Source organism: Aquarana catesbeiana, linkage group LG06 (assembly GCF_042186555.1).
Source record: "Aquarana catesbeiana isolate 2022-GZ linkage group LG06, ASM4218655v1, whole genome shotgun sequence".
Lineage (NCBI taxonomy): Eukaryota > Metazoa > Chordata > Amphibia > Anura > Ranidae > Aquarana > Aquarana catesbeiana.
This window is the reverse complement of record NC_133329.1, coordinates 68,927,800-68,953,361: the sequence shown is the minus strand read 5'-3', so window position 1 is coordinate 68,953,361 and position 25,562 is coordinate 68,927,800. Positions and strand designations below refer to the sequence as shown.

The window sequence follows — 25,562 nt, the reverse complement described above, 5'->3', positions numbered from 1 at the left end:
CAGGAGGATGCCCAGCGTTTTGAAGGCTCCGATGATGGTACCCAGCTAGAGGAAGGCAGTAATGTGAGCCCAGAGAGAGGGGGTGCCCAAGAAGGACAGCAATCTGGCAGTCATGTTCCCCCAGCTGCAGCATACTGCCAACTTTGCTCCAGTGATGAGGAGGGAGGGGATGATGAGGTCACTGACTCCACATGGGTGCCTGATAGGAGAGAGGAGGAGGAGGAGGCACATCACCAACCTGCCAGCTTAAGGGCAGCACACCCACTGCATCACACCGCAGAGCTCCGCATGTGCAGGGCGCTGCTGTCTCTGCGCGTTATTCCAAAAGTTCTTTGGTGTGGGCCTTTTTTGAGACAAGTGCATCAGATCCCACTGCTGCTATTTGCAACATATGTCTCAAGCGTATCTCGCGTAGCCAAAACATCACCTGCTTGGGCACCACATGCTTGACCAGACATATGTCGACCTGCCATGCAGTTCGTTGGCAAGCGCACCTAAAAGACCCACACCAAAGAACAAAGAGGACCTCTCCTTGCTCCTCATCAGCTGGGATCTCCAACCCCACTATACCTTCAGTCCTCTGAGACCTGCACTGAGAGAAATGAAGGTGTAGAATTAGGTGTGTCACAGCCAAGTACTTGGGGGCAAGCTGCTATCGGTACACCGACATCAGATTGTACCAGGCAAATTTCCCTGCCCCAGCTGCTGCACTGCCGAAAGAAGTTCGCTCCCAGCCATCCACATGCCCAGCGGTTGAATGCTAGCTTGGCTAAATTGCTAGCACTTCAACTGCTGCCTTTTCAGTTGGTAGACTCTGCCCCCTTCCGTGAGTTTGTGGAATGTGCGGTTCCTCAGTGGCAGGTTCCCAAATGCCACTTTTTCTCACAGAAGGCGATTCCGGCTCTCTACAGGCATGTGGAAGGCAATGTCTTGGCCTCGCTGGACAGGGCGGTCAGCGGTAAGGTGCATATTACCACTGACTCATGGTCCAGCAGGCATGGACAGGGACGTTACCTATCTTTCACCGCACACTGGGTGACTCTTCTGGCAGCTGGGAAGGATGCAGGACAGGGTGCAGTAGTGTTGGAGGTTGTTCCGCCACCACGCCTCCAAAATAGTGGTGATTCTGCCACACCTCTCTCCTCCACCCCCTCCTCTTCTTCTTCCTCCATGGCCTCTTCCTGTGCTGTTTTGTCTTCGGAACCAGCGGTGCTCCGTAGGCGTTCAAGGGGCTACGCAAGCATGCAGGCAAAAAGATGCCATGCGGTGCTTGAGCTGGTGTGCTTGGGGGACAGGAGCCACACTGGGGCAGAGGTTCTGTCAGCTCTGCAGGGGCAGGTTCAGAGGTGGTTGACGCGACGCCAGCTTGAGGCAGGTATTGTGGTTTGTGACAATGGCACCAACCTCCTCTCCGCCCTCCGACAGGGACAACTGACCCATGTGCCCTGTTTGGCTCACGTCCTTAACTTGGTGGTGCAGCGGTTCTTGGGCAGGTACCCGGGCTTACAGGATGTCCTGAGGCAGGCCAGGAAAGTCTGTGTGCATTTCCGCCAGTCATATAATGCCAGTGCTCGGCTGTGCATAATCAGAGCACGCAGGGTATGAGTTTTTGGGGATTGGAGGCCCCAAAACGTAATTGGAGAGGCTCTAACTATACCAGGGACATTAGCAAACGCGAGTCATGGTGGATATACCAACTTGGCTCCTTGTCGCCTGGTGGGTTGAACAAGGAATTTGATCTCGCATGTTTTCTAAGTAATTTTTGATATTTTTTACTGTATTTACACACCATGCGATTTTATACATCTAGTTGCAAGTTGTGCGATCGATGGTCACACACGTACTTGACCTTAGACTTTTCGGCTCCTTTTCGTTTGTTTTTAATCAATTATTGATGTTTTATATTATATTTCACACCATGCGATTAAATATTATTTAGTTGCATGTTGTGCGATTGTGGGGCATGTATAAACCTGACCTAGGTTTTAAAATTAGTTTTTAATGTTGATTTATATTCATATACCATGCGATTATGGCATTCAACTCGCAGATCATGCGATTAAAGGGCGTTTATCAGCTTGCCATAAAACCCAATTTTTTTTTTTTGTTTGTTTGCCCTAAAACCCAATTTTATTTTAAAGAATTTTTATTGCTTTTATTATGATGATACGGGTAGTTGTTTCCCAGTATATATTCTTATGGAGTTTATCTAAAGGGTAGGTTATACATTTATACATTTAATCACCATGTCTGCACTATGCCTGCATATTATTTATTAATCATCATTACAGTCATTTCCATGTTTACTAGTATTTACTTAGTTTGAGGATATGTTTTCTAAGTAATTTTTGAGATTTTTTACTGTATCTACACACCATGCGATTTTATACACCTAGTTGTAAGTTGTGCGATCGATGGTCACACACGAACTTGACCTTAGACTTAATCAAATCAGCTCCTTTTCGTTTGTTTTTAATTAATTATTGATGTTTTATATTATATTTCACACCATGCGATTAAATATTATTTGGTCGCATGTTGTGCGATTGTGGGGCATGTATAAACCTGACCTAGGTTTTAAAATTAGTTTTCTATGTTGATCTATATTCATATACCATGCGATTATGACATTCAACTCGCAGATCATGCGATTAAAGGGCGTTTATCAGCTTGCCATAAAACCCAATTTTTTTTTTTTTTTTTTTTTTTTTTTGTTTGCCCTAAAACCCAATTTTATTTTATTAAAGATTTTTTTATTGTTTTTATTATGATGATACGGGTAGTTGTTTCCCAGCATATATTCTTATGGAGTTTATCTAAAGGGTAGGTTATACATTTATACATTTAATCACCATGTCTGCACTATGCCTGCATATTATTTATTAATCATCATTACAGTCATTTCCATGTTTACTAGTATTTATTTAGTTTGAGGGTATGCTGAGCGGTGTGAGTTTCCAATCCCTTCCTAGCTCCGTCCTGGGTATTTTTATTACAGGATATTTTTATTACAGGATATAGTTATATTTGGAATTCGTATAGATGCATTATTTTTGTGCTGTGAGTATTCAAAGCGGAGCCCATTGTATATATGTCTGCGGTCCCACGTAAAATGGCCACTGTTAATGGCTTTAATTTCACTAGGAGGAGTGGAGCCCAGCATATTAATGTCTGCGGTCTTACGCAAAATGGCCGCCGGTAGGGTATTTAAACTGTAGAGCGCCCGTCCAATCATATCCCCCTGATGAAGACACGTGACTCCCTGTGTCGAAGACGCGTAGGGGAGGGGCCAGGACGGAGCGATCAGCACAGAGCTGGGTTGTGGAGCTCTCACACCCTGCAGCACGCCGCACAGCCGTTTTTTCCTATGTTATGTTTGGTGCACATGAGCACCTTATAAATGTGAGTACCCCATGTGGGGATTGGATGTGATTTTAATAAAAGTATCCTACGGTATTATACTATATTAGCCTTTTTCTTTTATATGGTCTGATGTGAGTGGAGCCATAAAGAATCTAGTGTGGGAATCAGCTGTACCTAATACTGAGCCCAGGGGTGGCTCCAAAAGCGTGTATTGACACAATTAAAACCTGTGTCACACGCTCCAAGGTGAGCGCAATCACATTGGGGGTCACCAAGGCACTTCACAGCATGTTTTTCTTGGGCACGTTTGATTCAAAACCGGAACTTTTTCTTTGAACCATCACCATTACACTGACTTTTATTTGAACTTGGTCACTTTATGTTACTGGATTGGAAGATTCTTTCACGGATGTGATTTGAACACCTTTATTAGGGCGATTATAGTTTCAATTCGCCCATGCATGTGATTGATTTACTCTGTTTGTGCTTTACGAATATATATATTGTTTTATTTAATTTTTTTTTTTTTTCTTTTTCATTTTAATCACAGTGGATCTACATATGTGTAACATTTTTTAGCATATACACCTTATTAGGAATGATTATATTTTAATCACTGTGGATTGTATATTTATCTTATTACGTTTTCCTATGCACATTGCACTTTGTGTTTTATTGCACTAGTTATTTGTTAGTGTGTTTGTTCATAGGATTCACACAGCAGGTGATCTTAGTAAGTGATCAGAGCTTTAGGATTCACACAGCAGGTGATCTTAGTAAGTGATCAGAGCTTTAGGCTCTATTTGATTTGCACTCTTTATTATCTATGATTTGTACTTAGATTTACAGTTATTCAGTTACACCCCTAGGCGCGGCGCATTTTTTTCATATATCATTTATCGCACGGTCATGAATACGTGATCTGCGCCTGCAGCCGGGTAGCTGTTTGGTTGAATTTCCATTAAGGCACTGGATAATTGTGGCTCGCAGGATTTTTTTCCATAATTCTGTCTTTTAATTCATATACTTGTTTGTAGCCTATGGATCCGTTTGCCTTTTTTGATAATAGAGAATTGGATCTGGAGGATCTATTCTCAGATAAGAAACCCAGAGATGATGATATTGCACATTTGTTTAGGAAGTTAGGCCACTGTATGGATAAAAAGAGTAATGTCTGGTGGGACCAATCCACGATGGAAAAATATTTGAAAGATAACTTAATCCCCAGAAAACTCAGATGGGATGTCCCAATCAATGATGGTTTATTGGGAAATGAGGATATAGATGAATGGTACTCGTTCTTTGAAAGTAAAGGGAGAGAGATTATGGAATTTCTGATTAAAAGGAAACAACGCAAATTGAAATCTTTGGAGAATCAGATTAAGGAAATTAGGGATAAAATCTCTCCTTTTAAAGATACACCGGAATATAATAAGCACATGGGTGAACTGCAGAAAAATATGCAGAAAAAGGATTTAGAGAACAGAAATGGAAAAAAGAAAAAATACCAGAGAGATCTGGATGATTACCAGAATAAACGAGTTTACAGATGGCAAGCAACGTTGGAAAATAATGTTGCCAATAATTCACAGATAGATAATACGGGTGACCAAAATGTAGGTGCTAGAGCACCCTATCCACCAAATCAACAACAGCAGGATGGAAGACCACCTAATAGAGGACATCCACCACATCAATATGAGGATAAGCAACCTTATACACCTCTTCAGCAACCCCTAAGAAGGGCGCAGATGGATTATGACACACATCAAGGGTTGAACGGAAGAAGATATGATAACCCATATCAAGGTCCCCCTACTAACCAAGGAAATTGGGGTTATGGGGCACCGCATCATAGGGGAAATGGTTTTAAACCCTACTACGGTGGAAATCAATATGGCAGAGGACATCAATCCTACCATACACCAAATAGGAGGGGTGCACAACATAGTGAAAATCGTTCCTATGGACCACAATATAATAGAAATCAAGGTTACCAACAAGGGACACCGATGAGGGGTGATCGACGTCCACCATATGGGGGTCCTCCAGCACCTCCACCACCCCCACCTCAAGGTTATGGACGGTTCCCTCAATATAGGGATGAACCCCAAAGAAATGGAGTTTATTATTCACCTAAACCCCAGAGGACACGTTATGATAGACACACACAAGATCAATATGGGGTTCCAGTATATAACAGCTACCAACCACTTGCAGACAATAGTGATCGATATTCTGATGAGTCTTTTTTAGGGAAGAACCGGGATGGATTTACCCGCGAAGGAAGAAATCCAGGAAGAGGGGAAGAAGATCCGGACGAAGGTTACAGCAGAAAAAGAAGGCGGGAAGATTAGGTGAAGGAATCTTCAATTTGAGTGGCAAGGACTTATCAAGGGAAGAGATCTCAATACTTGATAAGGGGATAAAGTTTGCACCTAAAAAGGGTCTTAATAAATTTGATACATATGTAGGAGTGCAGAAGTTCATTAGGAAGCTTAATATTAAAAAGTATTTCGCTTTAAATCCGGTAGAAAAAACAGCTATTAATGAGAAATTTACGGGGTTGAGAAATAATTCTGTCTTCAACCCTTTTGTGGCTAATAATAAGTATGTGGACCTTTTTAAAAAATTGGTCAACACAGAACTTGAACAGCTGCCTATTAAAAAAGTGCATGAACATAGGAATTTCAAAAAGGGACTGGAGTCGTTGGAAAAAAGAACAGATATTGTCATCAGACCGGCGGACAAGGGGGGGGGTATCGTGGTACTCTCATTACAGCAATACAAGGATGAGATGAATAGGATATTGAATGATGAGAGCACATACCAAGCATTAAGTACTGATCCCTCTAGGGATTTCAGGAAGGAACTAGATTTGATTATAAAATACGGGGTGGATAATGAATTCCTTAATAATCAAGAAGCTAAATACTTAATTCCCACAGTTAGTAGGATCCCAGTAATATATTATCTTCCCAAAATTCATAAAGATAGTGTGAACCCACCAGGACGGCCCATTGTGAGTGGGATTGAGTCCCTCACTTCTAGATTGGGGGAGTACATTGACCTTCATCTACAGCCCCTAGTAAAGAAAACACGTGCTTATTTGAAGGATACTAAGCATACCCTTCAATTGTTGGATGAATACGTCACGGATGGCAATATAATAATGGCTACGGGTGATGTAGCTTCATTATATACCAACATTAATCATGAAGGGGCCTTGGAAGCCGTGGAATGGGCCTTAAGTAAGGAAGAAGATTTTGATAGGGGCCTATGCGGGTTCATTTTAAAGTGTTTAAATTTTTGTTTACACCATAACTTTTTTTGGTATGATAATAGGTTCTTCCTACAAATAAGGGGTGTGGCCATGGGCGCGAAATTCGCCCCGAGTGTAGCAAACTTGTACATGGCCAAATGGGAAGAGGAGTCAGTGCAAATTGAGCAATATGGAGACTTACTACTGTACAGAAGATTTATAGATGATCTTTTGATCATATGGAAGGGGAGTGCAGAATCACTAACGGAATTGTTGGAGTCTATGAATAATAACGATCGAGGTATCTCTCTGACTTGGGAGATTAGTAGGGACCGCATACACTTTCTTGACTTAGAGATTGTGACCACAACCCATGGTGTTATTACGAGGTCTTTTTTTAAAACTACTGATCGCAACTCCTACATTCCTACTACTAGTTGCCATCACAAACCGTGGCTTAGCAATATCCCCAGAGGACAGTTCACAAGAATGAGGAGAAACTGTACGCAAGATGATGACTTTGATTCCCAAGCGGATAGATTAAAAAAGATGTTTCTGGATAAAGGTTACAAGGAAGAATTTTTAGAAAAAGAGAAAAGTTTGGTGAAGAATTATAAGAGGGATGATTTACTGAAAGATAAAGATATTACTGTGGGTGATGATGAATATGATGGAACTTGTATAGTTTTGGATTATTGTCTACAAAGTAAGGACGTAGAGAAGATTTTAAAAAAGTACTGGAATGTACTCAAACAGGACTGTCATTTAAGAGAATTGATACCTGACAGTCCTAAGATTGTTTATAAAAGAGCACCCTGTCTACGTGACCGATTAGTACACAATGTAGTAGAACCTCCCCTACCAAAACCGAAGATGTTCTGGGATTTAAAGGGCTTTTTTGGATGTGGGAGATGTTATAGTTGTATCAGAGTACCATCTAACACTAAGAGAGTTAAAGAATTCCATAACCCCCGTAATGGACAAATATACAAGATAGATGATTTTGTTTCTTGTGACACCATTGGAGTGGTATATGTAATCCAGTGCCCTTGCAATTTGTTCTATGTTGGCCGTACTATTAGGGCTTTAAAAGACCGTATGGAGGAGCACGTTAGGAACATACGGAATGGATCTGATAGCCATTTTTTATACGTACATTTTAAGAATGTGCATAATCAGAGCACGCAGGGTATGAGTTTTTGGGGATTGGAGGCCCCAAAACGTAATTGGAGAGGCTCTAACTATACCAGGGACATTAGCAAACGCGAGTCATGGTGGATATACCAACTTGGCTCCTTGTCGCCTGGTGGGTTGAACAAGGAATTTGATCTCGCATGTTTTCTAAGTAATTTTTGATATTTTTTACTGTATTTACACACCATGCGATTTTATACATCTAGTTGCAAGTTGTGCGATCGATGGTCACACACGTACTTGACCTTAGACTTTTCGGCTCCTTTTCGTTTGTTTTTAATCAATTATTGATGTTTTATATTATATTTCACACCATGCGATTAAATATTATTTAGTTGCATGTTGTGCGATTGTGGAGCATGTATAAACCTGACCTAGGTTTTAAAATTAGTTTTTAATGTTGATTTATATTCATATACCATGCGATTATGGCATTCAACTCGCAGATCATGCGATTAAAGGGCGTTTATCAGCTTGCCATAAAACCCAATTTTTTTTTTTTTTTGTTTGTTTGCCCTAAAACCCAATTTTATTTTAAAGAATTTTTATTGCTTTTATTATGATGATACGGGTAGTTGTTTCCCAGTATATATTCTTATGGAGTTTATCTAAAGGGTAGGTTATACATTTATACATTTAATCACCATGTCTGCACTATGCCTGCATATTATTTATTAATCATCATTACAGTCATTTCCATGTTTACTAGTATTTACTTAGTTTGAGGATATGTTTTCTAAGTAATTTTTGAGATTTTTTACTGTATCTACACACCATGCGATTTTATACACCTAGTTGTAAGTTGTGCGATCGATGGTCACACACGAACTTGACCTTAGACTTAATCAAATCAGCTCCTTTTCGTTTGTTTTTAATTAATTATTGATGTTTTATATTATATTTCACACCATGCGATTAAATATTATTTGGTCGCATGTTGTGCGATTGTGGGGCATGTATAAACCTGACCTAGGTTTTAAAATTAGTTTTCTATGTTGATCTATATTCATATACCATGCGATTATGACATTCAACTCGCAGATCATGCGATTAAAGGGCGTTTATCAGCTTGCCATAAAACCCAATTTTTTTTTTTTTTTTTTTTTGTTTGCCCTAAAACCCAATTTTATTTTATTAAAGATTTTTTTATTGTTTTTATTATGATGATACGGGTAGTTGTTTCCCAGCATATATTCTTATGGAGTTTATCTAAAGGGTAGGTTATACATTTATACATTTAATCACCATGTCTGCACTATGCCTGCATATTATTTATTAATCATCATTACAGTCATTTCCATGTTTACTAGTATTTATTTAGTTTGAGGGTATGCTGAGCGGTGTGAGTTTCCAATCCCTTCCTAGCTCCGTCCTGGGTATTTTTATTACAGGATATTTTTATTACAGGATATAGTTATATTTGGAATTCGTATAGATGCATTATTTTTGTGCTGTGAGTATTCAAAGCGGAGCCCATTGTATATATGTCTGCGGTCCCACGTAAAATGGCCACTGTTAATGGCTTTAATTTCACTAGGAGGAGTGGAGCCCAGCATATTAATGTCTGCGGTCTTACGCAAAATGGCCGCCGGTAGGGTATTTAAACTGTAGAGCGCCCGTCCAATCATATCCCCCTGATGAAGACACGTGACTCCCTGTGTCGAAGACGCGTAGGGGAGGGGCCAGGACGGAGCGATCAGCACAGAGCTGGGTTGTGGAGCTCTCACACCCTGCAGCACGCCGCACAGCCGTTTTTTCCTATGTTATGTTTGGTGCACATGAGCACCTTATAAATGTGAGTACCCCATGTGGGGATTGGATGTGATTTTAATAAAAGTATCCTACGGTATTATACTATATTAGCCTTTTTCTTTTATATGGTCTGATGTGAGTGGAGCCATAAAGAATCTAGTGTGGGAATCAGCTGTACCTAATACTGAGCCCAGGGGTGGCTCCAAAAGCGTGTATTGACACAATTAAAACCTGTGTCACACGCTCCAAGGTGAGCGCAATCACATTGGGGGTCACCAAGGCACTTCACAGCATGTTTTTCTTGGGCACGTTTGATTCAAAACCGGAACTTTTTCTTTGAACCATCACCATTACACTGACTTTTATTTGAACTTGGTCACTTTATGTTACTGGATTGGAAGATTCTTTCACGGATGTGATTTGAACACCTTTATTAGGGCGATTATAGTTTCAATTCGCCCATGCATGTGATTGATTTACTCTGTTTGTGCTTTACGAATATATATATTGTTTTATTTAATTTTTTTTTTTTTTTCTTTTTCATTTTAATCACAGTGGATCTACATATGTGTAACATTTTTTAGCATATACACCTTATTAGGAATGATTATATTTTAATCACTGTGGATTGTATATTTATCTTATTACGTTTTCCTATGCACATTGCACTTTGTGTTTTATTGCACTAGTTATTTGTTAGTGTGTTTGTTCATAGGATTCACACAGCAGGTGATCTTAGTAAGTGATCAGAGCTTTAGGATTCACACAGCAGGTGATCTTAGTAAGTGATCAGAGCTTTAGGCTCTATTTGATTTGCACTCTTTATTATCTATGATTTGTACTTAGATTTACAGTTATTCAGTTACACCCCTAGGCGCGGCGCATTTTTTTCATATGACCCATGTGCCCTGTTTGGCTCACGTCCTTAACTTGGTGATGCAGCGGTTCTTGGGCAGGTACCCGGGCTTACAGGATGTCCTGAGGCAGGCCAGGAAAGTCTGTGTGCATTTCTGCAAGTCATATAATGCCAGTGCTTGGCTGGCTGACCTCCAAAAGGAATTTAACCTGCCCAAGAACCGCCTAATCTGTGACATGCCCACCAGGTGGAACTCAACGTTGGCCATGCTGCAGCGGCTGCACACGCAGCAGAGGGCCATCAATGAGTACCTGTGCGACTATGGCACCAGGACAGGGTCAGGGGGGCTTGGTTTTTTTTCCCCACACCAGTGGGCAATGATCAGGGATGCATGCACTGTCCTGTCACCATTTGAGGAGGCCACGAGGATGGTGAGCAGTGACAGTGCATGCATCAGTGATACTGTCCCCCTTGGCCACCTGTTGGAGCACACGCTGCTTGGAATAATGGACAGGGCACTTGAGGCAGAACAGAGGCAAGAAGAAGAGGACTTCCTTAGCTCATAAGGCCCCCTTTATCCAGACAGTGTTCCTGCGTGCCCGCCGATCACACAGGAAGAGGAGGAGGAAGAGGAGGAGGAAGAGGAGGATTGTGTCAGCATGGAGGTGGTGCCTGGCACTCAGCATCAGCAGCAGTCTTTAAGGGATCATTTACAGTCCCAAGAAACCCATGGACTTGTACATGGCTGGGAGGAGGTGGCTGCGGATCATGTCGTCCTTAGTGACCCAGAGGACTCCGGACTGAATGCCTCAGCAAACCTACGCTGCATGGCCTCCCTGATCCAGCAAAGCCTGCGTAAGGATCCTCGTATTCGTGGTATCAAGGAGAGGGATCAATACTGGCTGGCAACCCTCCTTTATCCACGTTACAAGGGTAAGGTTGCGGACCTTATCTTGCCGTCGCAGAGGGAGCAGAGGATGAAACATCTTCGGCAGGCCTTGCAGAAAGGTCTGTGTCCAGAGACTGGGAGGTTACAAACACCTGTTGCTGGACAACGTGTTGCTGAGGCTTTGGTCAGTCAAAGAAGGAGCGGTGGAGAAGGAGGCCGTCTGACCGATGCGTTCAGACAATTTTTTGGTCCGAAGCCCCAAGGTATGATCGGTTCCAGCAACCATTGCCAGCGTCTGTTTTACATGGTGCAGGAATACCTAGGGGCAAGATCTGACTTGGAAACCTTTCCCACCGGAAATCCTCTGGGTTACTGGGTCTTGAGGATGGATCACTGGCCAGAGCTTGTACAGTATGCAATTGAGCTACTGGCCTGTCCTTCATCCAGCGTTCTTTCGGAACGCACATTTACAGGGGGGCGTGTAATTACAATTTTTGATGCAATACTTTGCAGTAGGGCCTGTTCCTGCGCTCCAACCAGAGTATCTGTGAGGGGTTGCAGTGTTGTGGCACCAGCGCCTAAGGCCCACTTTTTCAGCCCCTGTTTAACAGGGGCGTGCAATTGCAATTTTTGATGCAATATTTTGCAAGGAGGGTTCATTGCTGCGCTCAACTAGAGTATTTGTGAGGGGTTGCAGTGTTGTGGCACCAGCACCAGTGCCTAAGGCCCAATTTTTCAGCCCCTGTTTAACAGGGGCGTGTAATTACAATTTTTGATGCAATATTTTGCAGGAGGGCTCATTCATGCACTCCAACTATAATATCTGTGAGGGGTTGCAGTGTTGTGGCACCAGTGCCTAAGGCCCAATTTTTATGCCCCTGTTCAACAGGGACATGTAATTACAATTCTTGATCTAATATTTCACAGCAGGGCCCGTTTCTGCGCCCACCAAGAGTAATTGTGAGGGCTTACAGTGTTGTGGCAACACCACCACCACCACCAAAGGCCCAATTTTTCTGCCCCTGTTCAACAGGGACATGTAATTACAATTCTTGATCTAATATTTCACAGCAGGGTCCGTTTCTGTGCCCACCAAGAATAAGTGTGAGGGCTTATGCCCTGTACACACGGTCGGATTTTCCGACAGAAAATGTGTGATAGGACCTTGTTGTCGGAAATTCCGACCGTGTGTGGGCTCCATCACACATTTTCCATCGGATTCTCCGACACACAAAATGTGAGAGCAGGCTATAAAATTTTCTGACAACAAAATCCGTTGTCGGAAATTCCGATCGTGTGTACACAAATCCGACGCACAAAGTGCCATGTATGCTCAGAATAAATAAAGAGATGAAAGCTATTGGCTACTGCCCCGTTTAGAGTCCTGATGTACGTGTTTTACGTCACCGCGTTCAGAATGATCTGATTTTCAGACAACTTTGTGTGACCGTGTGTATGCAAGACAAGTTTGAGCCAACATCCGTCGGAAAAAATCCTAGGATTTTTTTGTCGGAATGTCCGATCAATGTCTGACCGTGTGTACGGGGCATTACAGTGTTGTGGCAACACCAACACTTAAGGCCCCAATTTCTGCAGAGTATATAGGGCAGGCCCCTACTTTCAAACATCCAACTTACAAACGACTCCTACTTGCAAACAGAAGGAGACAACAGGATGTGAGATGAAATCTACCCCTAGGAAGGGAAATTCTCTCCTGTAAGAGTTAATATGGGAAAAACATTTCTCCTTTCCACTGATGCTTTATCACCAATCCTTGTTTCACTAAAAACCAAAATTGTCAAAAAAACATTTGTCATTGGGACAGAAAGTGAGGTGAAAACTGCTGAAGAGGTGCACAGACAGCAAAACAAATGTCACAGGGGTGATAACCCTTCCCTATGTTTTCCAAAAAGCTTAAAAATAGATTTTTTTGGCTGGAGCTACACTTTAAAAATGTACCAGTTCAAAATTACAAACAGATTCTACTTAACAACAAACCTACAGTCTCTGTCTTGTTTGCACCGTCTGTATACTGCTGTTCAGAGTATATAGGGCCTGGGGGCCCCACATCTTTCCTTTTTTCAATTTGGGTGCGGGGTTCACCTTAATATCCATACAAGACCCAAAGGGCCTGGTAATGGACTGGGGGGTACCCATGTCGTTTGTCTCACTGATTTTCATCCATATTGCCAGGACCCGACATTACATTAAAGCCGCAAGCAGTTTTAAATGACTTTTATTCCTTTAAAAATGTCATTTTGTGCAGGGACTGTTCTAAGCACGGGAAACACGCGCCACTTCACAGGCATACTATAGACACCCCCCAGGTACGATATTTAAAGGAATATTTCCCTTTTTTTTTTTTACTTTAAGCATCAATAAAATCACTGCTCCCGAAAAAACGGCTGGTTTTTAAAACTTCTTTTTGCATTGATACATGTCCCCTGGGGCAGGACCCGGGTCCCCAAACCCTTTTTAGGACAATACCATGCAAATTAGCCTTTAAATTTAGCACTTTTGATTTCGAACCTTCGAGTCCCTCAGACTTCAATGGGGTTCTAACGTTCGCGCAAATTTTCGGTCCGTTCGCAAGTTCTGGTGCGAACCGAACCGTGAGGTGTTCGGCTCATCCCTACGAGGGACCTAGGAAAGCAGCAGCCAGTGGGCAGAGTGTAGAACAGTATGCTGGAGACATTTGTTTCCTCCTGTGCAGTTCACTTAGTGAGTGTTTCAGCATACCTCCCAACTTTTTGAGATGGGAATGAGGAACACCTATCAGCAAAAGTATGCAGGCATAGGACACACCCCTTGCCACGCCCCCTTAAAGGAGAATTGTACAAAAAAATAAAATTGGTTAAATCCACAAGTGCTTTTTTTTACCACTACTATTCTTTTATATTGGCTTTTTGAATTTACAAATGCAGCAATTTAGAAATCAGATGAAAGGTTTAGCGCTGGCAAACACCTTTTAATAGATAAAAAGTGCATTTTATATACATCTATATAGATCAGACCAAAATGAGGGACAATTGAGGAGGAAAGAGGGACAGAGGGACATTGCTTCAAATCAGGGACAGTCCCTCGAAATCAGGGACAGTTGGGAGCTATGGTTTCAGGTCCTGGTCTTTCTGCAAGACCGCGGCACTGAGAGTGCAGCACAATGTGCCCCTTCCACACATGTGAGCTCTACTCCCGGGGCACCTTTCCCATCCAGGCGCAGCCTTTTCCTAGGCCAGATACAGAGAGGCGGAGTGCAGTTTGTATAACTCTGTTGGAGTGTGGCCGCCTTCTCACTCCAGCAGAGCAGGCTCCGCTCTTTACTGTTCTGGAAAATGGCAGGGTGGCAAGCTCAGGGCGCGATCTACCAGTCACCTGGCTGTAATCGACTGGTAGATTGCGATCAACAGGTTGCTAGCCCCCGCTCTTGAGGAACTGAAGGTTTCCACAGTCCCTGCTTCCTTGCTGCGCCACCTCTCTGCTCAGCCACTATGAATGAAGAAACACAGCACTATGACTGTGTAGACTCTCGTTACTCCACATGGAGTCCACCTGCTCAGTGGGGAATCTCTCTGTTAATCCCTACTCCGCTATGCAGAGGGGACACAGACACAGCTCTCTCTCCTCTATGGGCGGTCGGATGTAAACAAACAGACTGTCAGTTTGCACCTGACTGCCATCCAATCCACCAGATGAAAGGGGAACAGAGCAGATCGGATTGGATGTTGGCACTCGGCAGGTGTAAATAGACTCGTGTGAAAGGGATCTTTATGGTTCTAAGGATCCTCTCCCTGCCCTTATGTTACAGCACTGGGCTGTTTACCAAGAACTAGAACATTGCATAGAACTAGTCATATACTCTTCGGTACTTGGTTATTGGGCATTTTATCTACTCCCTGGAAGTGAAAAAAGGTGCATACAGTATGTGATGAGAGGAAAAAAAAAGGGGGGGGGTTTATAAAGTAAGACACGGGTTTATATTAACCACTTCCCGACTGGCGCACGCAGATGTACATTGGCAGAATGGCACGGCTGGGCAAATGGGCGTACCTGTAAGTCCCATTTGAATTCCCCACCGTGACATTGCGTGCGTGGGTCCCGCGGACTCGATCGCCGCGGGGATACCCGTGATCACCTCATGGAGAGGAGGAACGGGGAGATGCTGATGTAAACAAGCATCTCCCCTTTCTGCCTAGTGGCAAGTGTCACTGATCACAGCTCCCTGTCATCGGGAGCAGAGATCAGTGACGTGTCACAGCTAGCCCATCCCCCATACAGTTAGAAAACACTCCCTAGTACTGACCCCTCCCCGCCCCCTAGTGGTTAACTCCTTCACTGCCAGTGTCATTTAGACAGGAATCAGTGCATTTTTATACCACTGATTGCTGTATAAATGACAATGGTCCCAAAAATGTGTCAAAAATGTCCAATGTGTCCGCCATAATGTTGCTTCTACAAAAAAAAAAAATCGCTGATCGCTGCCATTACTAGTAAAATAAAATTATTAATAAAAATGCCATCAAACTATCCCCTATTTTGTAAACGCTATAACTTTTGCGCAAACCAATCAATAATCGCTTATTGCGTTTTTTTCAAAATTGTCGCTATTTTTTTGTTTATAGCGCAAAAAATAAAAACCGTAGAGGTGATAAAATACCACCAAAAGAAAGCTATACTTGTGGGAAAAAAAGGACGTCAATTTTGTTTGGGAGCCATGTCGCACGACCGTGCAATTTTCAGTTAAAGTGACGCAGTGCCGAATCGCAAAAAGTGCTCTGGCCAGGAAGGGGGTAAATTCTTCTGGGGCTGAAGCGGTTAAGCTGTAATGATAGAGTTTATGCAAACAGACAGAAGGCAATAACCAAGACCAACAGACAGGAAATGGGAATCAAGGCTGGATATTGAATCTAAAGTACTGTATATAGTTAAGAACAGACTTAAAGTTGAGGGCAACAGATGGAAGACATGCATAAGATATACAGGTACAGATTAATATACCTATAAATAGGAGTTTAACAACTTCAATACCGGCCACTTTTACCAATTTTCAGCTTTCAGCACTGTCGCACATTCAATGATAATTGCGCAGTCATGCAACACTACTCATATGACGTTTTTATCATTTTTATCATTTTTTGGAGACAGAGCTTTCTTTTGGTGGTATTCAATCACCACTGGGTTTTTTTATTTTTTGCTAAAAAAAACCCCCAAAAAACACTGAATATTTTGAAAAAAAAAACAAAAAAACGTTTTTCTTAGTTTCTGTTGGAAAATTTTGTAAATAAGTAGTTTTTCTCCTTCACTGATGGGCACTAATGAGGTGGCACTGATGGGTAGGCACTGATATGCAGCACTGATGGGCACTGATAGGCTGCACTGATGGGCACTAATGAGGTGGCACTGATGGGTAGGCACTGATAGGCGGGACTGATGGGCACTAATAGGCAGCACTGATGGGCCACATGGATAGATGGCACTGATGTGCACTGATGGGTACTGTTGGGGCTGCACTGATAATCAGTGCCCTGATTTGCTGTGCAGGTCTCCCCTGTGAGGAAGGTTAGGGTTCATGCACACTGGACTCTCCCTAGGTGCCTCTCTCTGGCAGCAGAAAAACGATGGACACTGGTAAACGCGTGTGTCATGTTTAGCAGCATCAAGCACTTGGGCGTTGATTCATTTCATTGGGCTAAATAATAACTTATTCTAGCCATTGAAAATAAGTAATGCACAAGCGCTAACATGCGTTTACATGCATTTTTGCTCTCCTCTCCTGAACATGATTCTTATTCATTCAGAAGAGAAGCATTTACTGCCTTTAAATGCTGTTCCTCCTAAACTCTCATAAAAGCCTATGTGTGTATGGACACATAGGCTTTTAGAGAGTTGTGTTCAGGGGCTTAGGCAAAAAATGTAGGTTTTAGGATCAGGGCATGTGCATGAGGCCTAAGATCGACTTCTGTCGAGCGGGAGTGACGACACATGGATCAAAATTCGACTGATCTCTGCTGAACCAGACAAAATTTGGTCCATCTTTGGACAGCTTAAGTCCCAGTTCACACTGATGTGGTGTGGGATTTGCAGCGATTCATGTGCGTTTTCCACTTCACAATCGCACTCCGTTCATGTGACACTTCCAGTGCAATTCCAGTGTGGCAAAGAAAGGTGCATGCATCTTTTTCGTGCGCGTGCAATGAATTGGTTCAATGTGGTGCGATTTCTGTCTGAATCACATACATTTCCCCGGACAGCATCAGTGTGAACCGGGACAAAAGCGGAACTTCACCAAAAAAGGAGAGTTCTGCTTGTTTGCATCTTCCCCCTCCTCCACAGCCACATTTGGCACTTTTTGGGGAGGAGGGGGGAGTGGGTACCTGGGTTTGACTGGTACCCCCTCCTACTTCTGGTCAGATCGCCAAAGTTCGAAACCCCCTCCTTCCCCCAAAACAGCCTTCTGGTACACATGACAGGACCCAGAAGACTGTGGGACCATTCACAAGGTGCAGCACGGCTCTCGCATGCACAGTAGGAAACCGGCTATGAAGCTGCAAGGCTTCACTGCCGGTTTCCCATACCTAAAATGCCAGGGCCTGGACCTGAAGCCTGAGGAATGGGCTCAGGTGAGGACATCGCTGGATCCCTGGACAGGTAACTTTCCTTATAATAAAAGTTAGCAACTACAGTATTTGTAGCTACTGACTTTTAATTTTTTGGGGGGACCCTGGAGCTTCTCTTTAAGACAAGACTGCAAGATGCAACGTAAACACCTATCTGAAAGAAGCTTTAGGCCAGCCATTCTTGTCCAGGATTCCTCCAGGGATGTTCCTTGAACTGTGGTTGATTTATCTCCCCTCTGATGATGCTCCCATACTTCCCGGGCAAACACCACTTGGCAGAGCCAGCAGCATGACACCAATGATCTTTTAAGCTGTCTGTAGGGGTTGCATTCTTCCTACTGACCAACAATGTAAGGGACATTTTTCCCATAGACCCTGAATAAATTGGATTTAGTAGGGGTTCCTCAAGACCTGAGAATTATTTTAGGTGTTCCTCTGGGGTAAAAAAAAAACAAAAAAACGAGGTTTAGAAAGGCTGCTTTAGGCAAAATAAACAGCGTCATTACCTTCATATATATAGAGTTGAAGGTCTTTATTCAGAGGTGTAGGTAAAGACACATGTTGGACTCTGCTGGAGAAGTTCCGCTTTCTGTCCTCCTCAGTGAGTCTTAGTATTATCGAGCTGTTTATACTGTATGTCCCATCCGGGTTGTTTTGAAGTTTTCCTTCTAGAACATTGCCCAATGGCTCTCCATCCCGGAGCCATGTGATGTAAATGTCCACCGGGTAGAATCCAGAGATTTCACAGCACAGGAAACTCGTTTTATTTATCATGACATCATCATTAACAACTGTGATCTTCGGAACAGCTGTTAAATATATAAAAAAAAAAGTACAAAACCAGTAATGCGAGGTCAGTTTCAATGTATATGTAAAATACATAATGCAAATGTATGTAAGCTATAATGACATTTACACATTCCTCATGGAGTATGCACTTATATATTAAACATGGGTGAAGTTCCTCTTTAATGTGTGGACACATCTAATATACCGTACCTTGAATGGTCATCACTGTAGTTTTTTGCTCTCGGAGTTGTGCATTGCTCACTGAACATTTGTAGATTCCACGATCTGCCACAGATATGTTATAGATCGTCAGATTTGCAGTGCCATTTAAAGCTTGGTCTCTATCCATGGAATATTTGGACGTATTATACCTTTTCGAATTATCAGTTCCTACAATAGCTGAATTATTATAATACCAATAAACTGCAAAATGTTCAGAAGCCATGAGCTTTTGATCCGATATGAATGTGCAGGGAATGTTAGCTTCTGATCCGAGGGTGGCTGTATAGGCTGAAGGTGCAATCATTTGTACATCAGCATCTGCATGAGAAGACAATAAATAAAGTGGTTATGTTTGTATGATAAGATAAATACACACACTGCATGCAATCACAATCCTAGTGCTCCAAGTCATTGGATCCTTTTGTCCTTTTGTGACCATACAGTAGTTGCAAGGAATGTTAAAGCAGAAAATAACACGATTGACATGAATGGTCCATTAAAAGACAACGCGGCAAAAACAATTTTGCTGCAATATCCAGGTTCAATACAGAAATGTCCCATGCAGGAGTTTTTTTTTCTGCCACTAGATGTCCTCATTCAGTATGGACAGCAAAATATAACCTACTTTCTGTGAGCCCAGGTCATCCTAAATCCACCGCAGTCTGTGATTGGATAAGGAAAAGAGAGGCAACATGAGTTCATCTCTCTGTCACTCTGATTTCTCCTCCTATCAGCATGCCTTTTGTCAGTACATGAGCAGATTGGCTACCTGTGCTGGCACTTCCTCTCACAATCCAGCCCTGCTGTACAGGGACTGTTGTAGGCTGAGACCAGGTCAAATCTGTATTTAACTACTTCAGCCCTGGAAGATTTGCCCCCCTTCACCAGGTAATTTTTTGTGATACGGCACTGCGTTACTTTAACTGACAATTGTGCGGCCATGCGATGCTGTTCCCAAATAAAATGTATGTCATTTTTTCCCCACAAGTAGAGCTTTCTTTTGGTCATATTTGGTCACCTCTGCGGTTTTTATTTGCGCTATAAACAAAAAAAGACAGACATCTTGAAAAAAACAAAACAACATTTTTTACTTTCTGCTATAAAACATATTCAATAAAATGTAAAAAAAAATCAAATTTCTTCATCAATTTTGGCCAATATGTATTCTGCTACATGTTTTTGGTAAAAAAAAAAAAAAAATCTCAATACATGTATATTGATTGGTTTGTGCAAAAGTTATCGCGTCTACAAACTAAGGGATATTTTTCTATATTTTTTCTTTATTTTATTCTTTTTACTTGGCGGTGATCAGCGACTTGACACTTTTTGGGGACCAGACACCAATACAGTGATCAGTGAAAAAAATATCCACTGACACTGCACTGATGACACTGACAGGGAAGGGGTTAACATCAGGGGGCAATCAAAGGGTTAAATGTGTTCCTAGGGAGTGCTTGCTAACTATGGGGTTGGGGAGGGTAAAGATCCATGTTCCTGCTTAGCAGAAACACAGGATCAGTACATTCCCCTCTCACAGAACGGTGATTTGCCTTGTTTACATAGGCACAGGGCTGGACTGGGACAAAAATTTGGCCCTGGACTTCATCCAGACTGGCCCACTTTAATTTTGAGTGTCTCCATCAGCAGTCCCCTTACATCAGTGACCCAATCAGCAGTCCCCTTACATCAGTGTCCCCATCAGCAGTCCCCTTACATCAGTGACCCAATCAGCAGTCCCCTTACATCAGTGTCTCCATCAGCAGTCCTCTTACATCAGTGTCTCCATCAGCAGTCACCTTTTATTCCCTTTATTCTGCCTATGAAGCCAAGTAATTGGAAATATTAGGACCAGGATACACTCAGATTCAGGGTCACATCTATACTTTTTTTGGTGCTTTTTGCAAAAACGCACTACAGTCCACTTAACATGGTTTCCTATGGGACACGTTCACACCTGTGCTTTTTTCAGCCGCTGCATTTTGGGAAAGGGTCAGGGGCTTTTTTTAAACACAAAATGGTGCTTTTTTTGCTTTTTTGGTTCCAAAGACTTCAATAGAGAAGCTGCAGAAGAGCATGTTGTGCAATGAAAATTGGCCAAAAAAAACCCGCAAAACGCAATTCGCATCAAAATCGTGTGTGCAAAAATGCACAACAAAATGCACTGTAGAATGCACCAATCGTAAAATGCATAGATGTGAACCGAGCCTTATGGCAGGATCACACTAGACAAACTGGGCTGCACTGAGCAGTTATGCCCAGCAGAGTCCCAACACATAGAGAAGGTAAAAGCTTCATATTGAATAAAGGATTCTGAAGTAGGCCTAAAGCTGATAAGATTCACTCCTGTTATGAACTCTCCAAGACCTCCCAGGTGTTTTATCACGGTTATATGATAGTTTAAATGTTTTGGGTTTATTTGAGATGTGCAAAAGAGAAATCACACAAACACTTATATGTGTAACGTTTATTTAAGTAATGGCAGATACAGATAACAAATGTAATAATATTAGAAAATATAACAAAAATACTTAGCTTTAGATGCCTTTTTCACCACGGAGTCCCCCGTCCTTATGGCGTGGCACAAATGATCAATTAGATGCGTGTGTAATTTCAGCTCTGATATGAGACTCACTTTTACAAGTTTTTGCTGTAGTATATACAGAACTAGTGTGTGAGTAAATGATCATAATTGTTTGTAGAGTGATATCACCTTTTAGGGAATATATTGGGCTCGGCCATATAGTCAGTTTACAATGCCATTCCTATAGCATTAGATCAGATAAAGTGGTTGTAAAGGCAGAAGGTTTTTTATCTTGATGCATTCTATGCATTAAGATAAAAAAACTTTTGTGTGTAGCAGCCTCCCCAGCACCCCTTAATTACTTACCTGAGCCCCATCTCTCTCCAGCGATGTCCACGAGTGTCTAAGCCATCCGGGACACTCCTCCTGATTGGCTGAGACACAGCAGCAGCGCCATTGGCTCCCGCAGCTGCCAATCAAAATCAGTCAGCCAATCAGGGGAGAGAGGGTGCACTGTGTTTTTGAAAAGTAGTGCATGCACTATTTTTGTGTGATTTGGTGCAATACACATCCCATTTAAATGAATGGACTGTAAATTGCACTACACTGAATCACACAGGAACACAGACTCCTACCCCCTTTAGCTGCAGAGGCAGCAGATGAGGTTATACACAGTGGCAGCCTGTCCATAAGGGGCACAGGGGCACCGCCCCTCCTAATCCATGTGCCCGTCCCCTAATATACATGCAGGGCACTGGATGCATGTATTTCAATGTTTTTTTTTTTAAAGGGGTTGTAAAGGTAAAAGTTTTTTCACCTTAATGCATTCTATGCATTAAGGTGAAAAAACATCTGCCAATACCGGCCCCCCCAGCCCCCCCCTCATTTTACTTACCTGACCCCTCGAAAGTCCCGCGCTCGCCCCCGACATCCTCTTCGCCGCTCAGCCTGGCCGTTGATTGGTTACAGTGGATGGATTGAAAGCAGCGTAGCCATTGGCTCGTGCTGCTGTCAATCACATCCAATGACGCCGCTCGCCCGGGGGCGGGGCGGAGTGATACAGTGAGCGGCCATGGCCGCCGGGTGTATCACAGGAACGCGCCCGCAAGCACTCAACACCATTAAGTCCTTGCGGGGGGAGCCGAGACAGCCACTGAGGGACCCCAGAAGACCAGATTCGGGGCCACTCTGTGCAAAACGAGCTGCACAGTGGAGGTAAGTATAACATGTTTGTTATTTAAAAAAAAAAAAAATTATCTTTAGTGATCCTTTAAGTACATGATTAGAACCTGTGGCTCGAATCAGCTTTAAAAAAGGGTGGGCTCTGGGGGAGGGGGAAAAAGCACTGCGCCATTAGCTCATCCAGTTGTGTGACAATAGCAAATTCTGATTCTTCTCCCGGCCAATCAGGAAGCGAGTCCTGAGACCCAATTTTCCAGGGAGTCTTAAGTCCCACTTCCTGTTTAGCCGGGAGGAGAAGCAATGGCCGTGGCTCTTTTTCTGGGGAAGTTGCAGCAAGGAGCAGCAGCCCTACCCTGGATCCTTGTCATCTGCCTCCTAAGGTAAGGAGGCCTCTGATCGCTGCCACCCCGTCCGTCTCCCATGGGTGGGGGGAGACCGCCCCCTTTTCCGTCCATCTCCGGGGGGGCGGGGGTTTGGAGGGCGGTGGCTGCCGTTAGATTGCCGAGCCCCCCCCCCCAAATTATTGAGCACCAGCCGCAACTGGTTAAACACATGCTGCAGCAGAAGTTATACTACCTATCATAGATTGCAACCCATTCAAATGAATAGGGCCTCTCCACAAATGCCCCACAACCATGTGCTTTGCATGCAGTTGCAGCATGCCAGCGCGGGGTCCACGGGTTAAAACAGGTGGTGAGTAGGAGATACAACACCTCCTTACCACCTGCTTTAACCCCTTTGTCATTAGACTGCACAAGGTTGCAAGGTTTCTGCAGCCTCCAATGGTTGTCAGTTTACCACTCTGTGGCTGGGCAAGGTATTTACTACGAGGGAACTAGGAAAGCAGCAGCCAGTGGGCAGAGTGTAGAACAGTATGCTGGAGAGGTGTATTTCCTCCTGTGCAGTTCACTTAGTGAGTGTTTCAGCATACCTCCCAACTTTTTGAGATGGGAATGAGGGACACCTATCAGCAAAAGTATGCAGGCATAGGACACACCCCTTGCCAGGCCCCCTTAAAGGGGAATTGTACAAAAAACAAGATTGGTTAAACCCACAAGTGCTTTTTTTACCACTACTATTTCTTTATATTGGCTTTTGGAATTTACAAATGCAGCAATTTAGAAATCAGATGAAAGGTTTAGCACTGGAAAACACTTTTCAATCGATAAAAAGTGCATTTTATATACATCTATATAGATCAGACCAAAATGAGGGACAATTGAGGAGGAATGAGGGACAGAGGGACATTGCTCCAAATCAGAGACAGTCCTTCGAAATCAGGGACAGTTGGGAGCTATGGTTTCAGGTCCTGGTCTTTCTCCAAGACCGCGGCACTGAGAGTGCAGCACAATGTGCCCCTTCCACACATGTGAGCTCTACTCCCGGGGCACCTTTCCCATCCAGGCGCAGCCTTTTCCTAGGCCAGATACAGAGAAGCGGAGTGCAGTTTGTATGACTCTGTTGGAGTGTGGCCGCCTTCTCACTCCAGCAGAGCAGGCTCCACTCTTCACTGTTCTGGAAAATGGCAGGTTGGCAAGCTCAGGGCGCGATCTACCAGTCACCTGGCTGTGATCGACTGGTAGATTGCGATAAACAGGTTGCTAGCCCCCGCTCTTGAGGAACTGAAGGTTTCCACAGTCCCTGCTTCTTTGCTGCGCCACCTGCTCAGCCACTATGAATGAAGAAACACAGCACTATGACTGTGTAGACTCTCGGTACTCCACATGACGTCCGCCAGCTCAGTGGGGAATCTGTCTGCTGATCCCTACTCCGCTATGCAGAGGGGACACAGACACAGCTCTCTCTCCTCTATGGGCGGTCAGATATAAACAAACAGCCTGTCAGTTTGCACCTGACTGCCATCCGATCCACCAGATGAAAGGGGAATGGAGCAGATCGGATTGGATGTCGGCACTCGGCAGGTGTAAATAGACTCGTGTGAAAGGAGTCTTTATGGTTCTAAGGATCCTCTCCCTGCCCTTATGTTACAGCACTGGGCTGTTTACCAAGAACTAGAACATTGCATAGAACTAGTCATATACTCTTCGGTACTTGGTTATTGGGCATTTCCTCTACTCCCTGGAAGTGAAAAAAGGTGCATACAGTATGTGATGAGAGGAAAAAAAAAAGGGGGGGTTTATAAAGTAAAACACGGGTTTATATTAAGCTGTAATGATAGAGTTTATGCACACAGACAGAAGACAATAACCAAGACCAACAGACAGGAAATGGGAATCAAGGCTGGATATTGAATCTAAAGTACTGTATATAGTTAAGAACAGACCTAAAGTTGAGGGCAACAGATGGAAGACATGCATAAGATATACAGGTACAGATTAATATACCTATAAATAGGAGTTTAACAACTTCAATACCGGCCACTTTTACCAATTTTCAGCTTTCAGCGCTGTCGCACATTCAATGATAATTGCACGGTCATGCAACACTACTCATATGAGGTTTTTATAATTTTTTGGTGGTACTCAATCACCACTGGGTTTTTTTATTTTTTGCTAAAAAAAAACAAAAAACACTGAATATTTTGAAAAAAGCCAAAAACGTTTTTCTTAGTTTCTGTTGTAAAATTTTGTTAATAAGTAGTTTTTCTCCTTCACTGATGGGCACTGATATGCAGCACTGATGGGCACTAATAGGCAGGACTGATGTGTGCACTGATGGGCACTGTTGGGGCTGCACTGATAATCAGTGCCCTGATTTGCTGTGCAGGTCTCCCCTGTGAGGAAGGTTACACTCTGGACTCTCCCTAGGTGCCTCTCTCTGGCAGCAGAAAAACGATGGACACTGGTAAACGCGTGTGTCGTGTTTAGCAGCATCAAGCACTTGGGCGTGGATTCATTTCATTGGGCTAAATAATAACTTATTCTAGCCATTGAAAATAAGTAATGCACAAGCGCTAA

The 25,562-nt window shown here is 43.2% G+C and overlaps 1 gene segment (V, D, J or C); it reads right to left on the bottom strand.

Annotated features, from left to right (window-relative positions):
- The window catches only part of LOC141148567 (immunoglobulin heavy constant mu-like), a 41,957-nt gene that overhangs the window by 8,891 nt on the left and 7,504 nt on the right, over positions 1-25,562 (bottom strand). Inside the window, 2 exon segments of the C gene segment in view lie at positions 18,437-18,739; positions 18,930-19,259. Coding sequence covers positions 18,437-18,739; positions 18,930-19,259 — 633 coding nt within the window.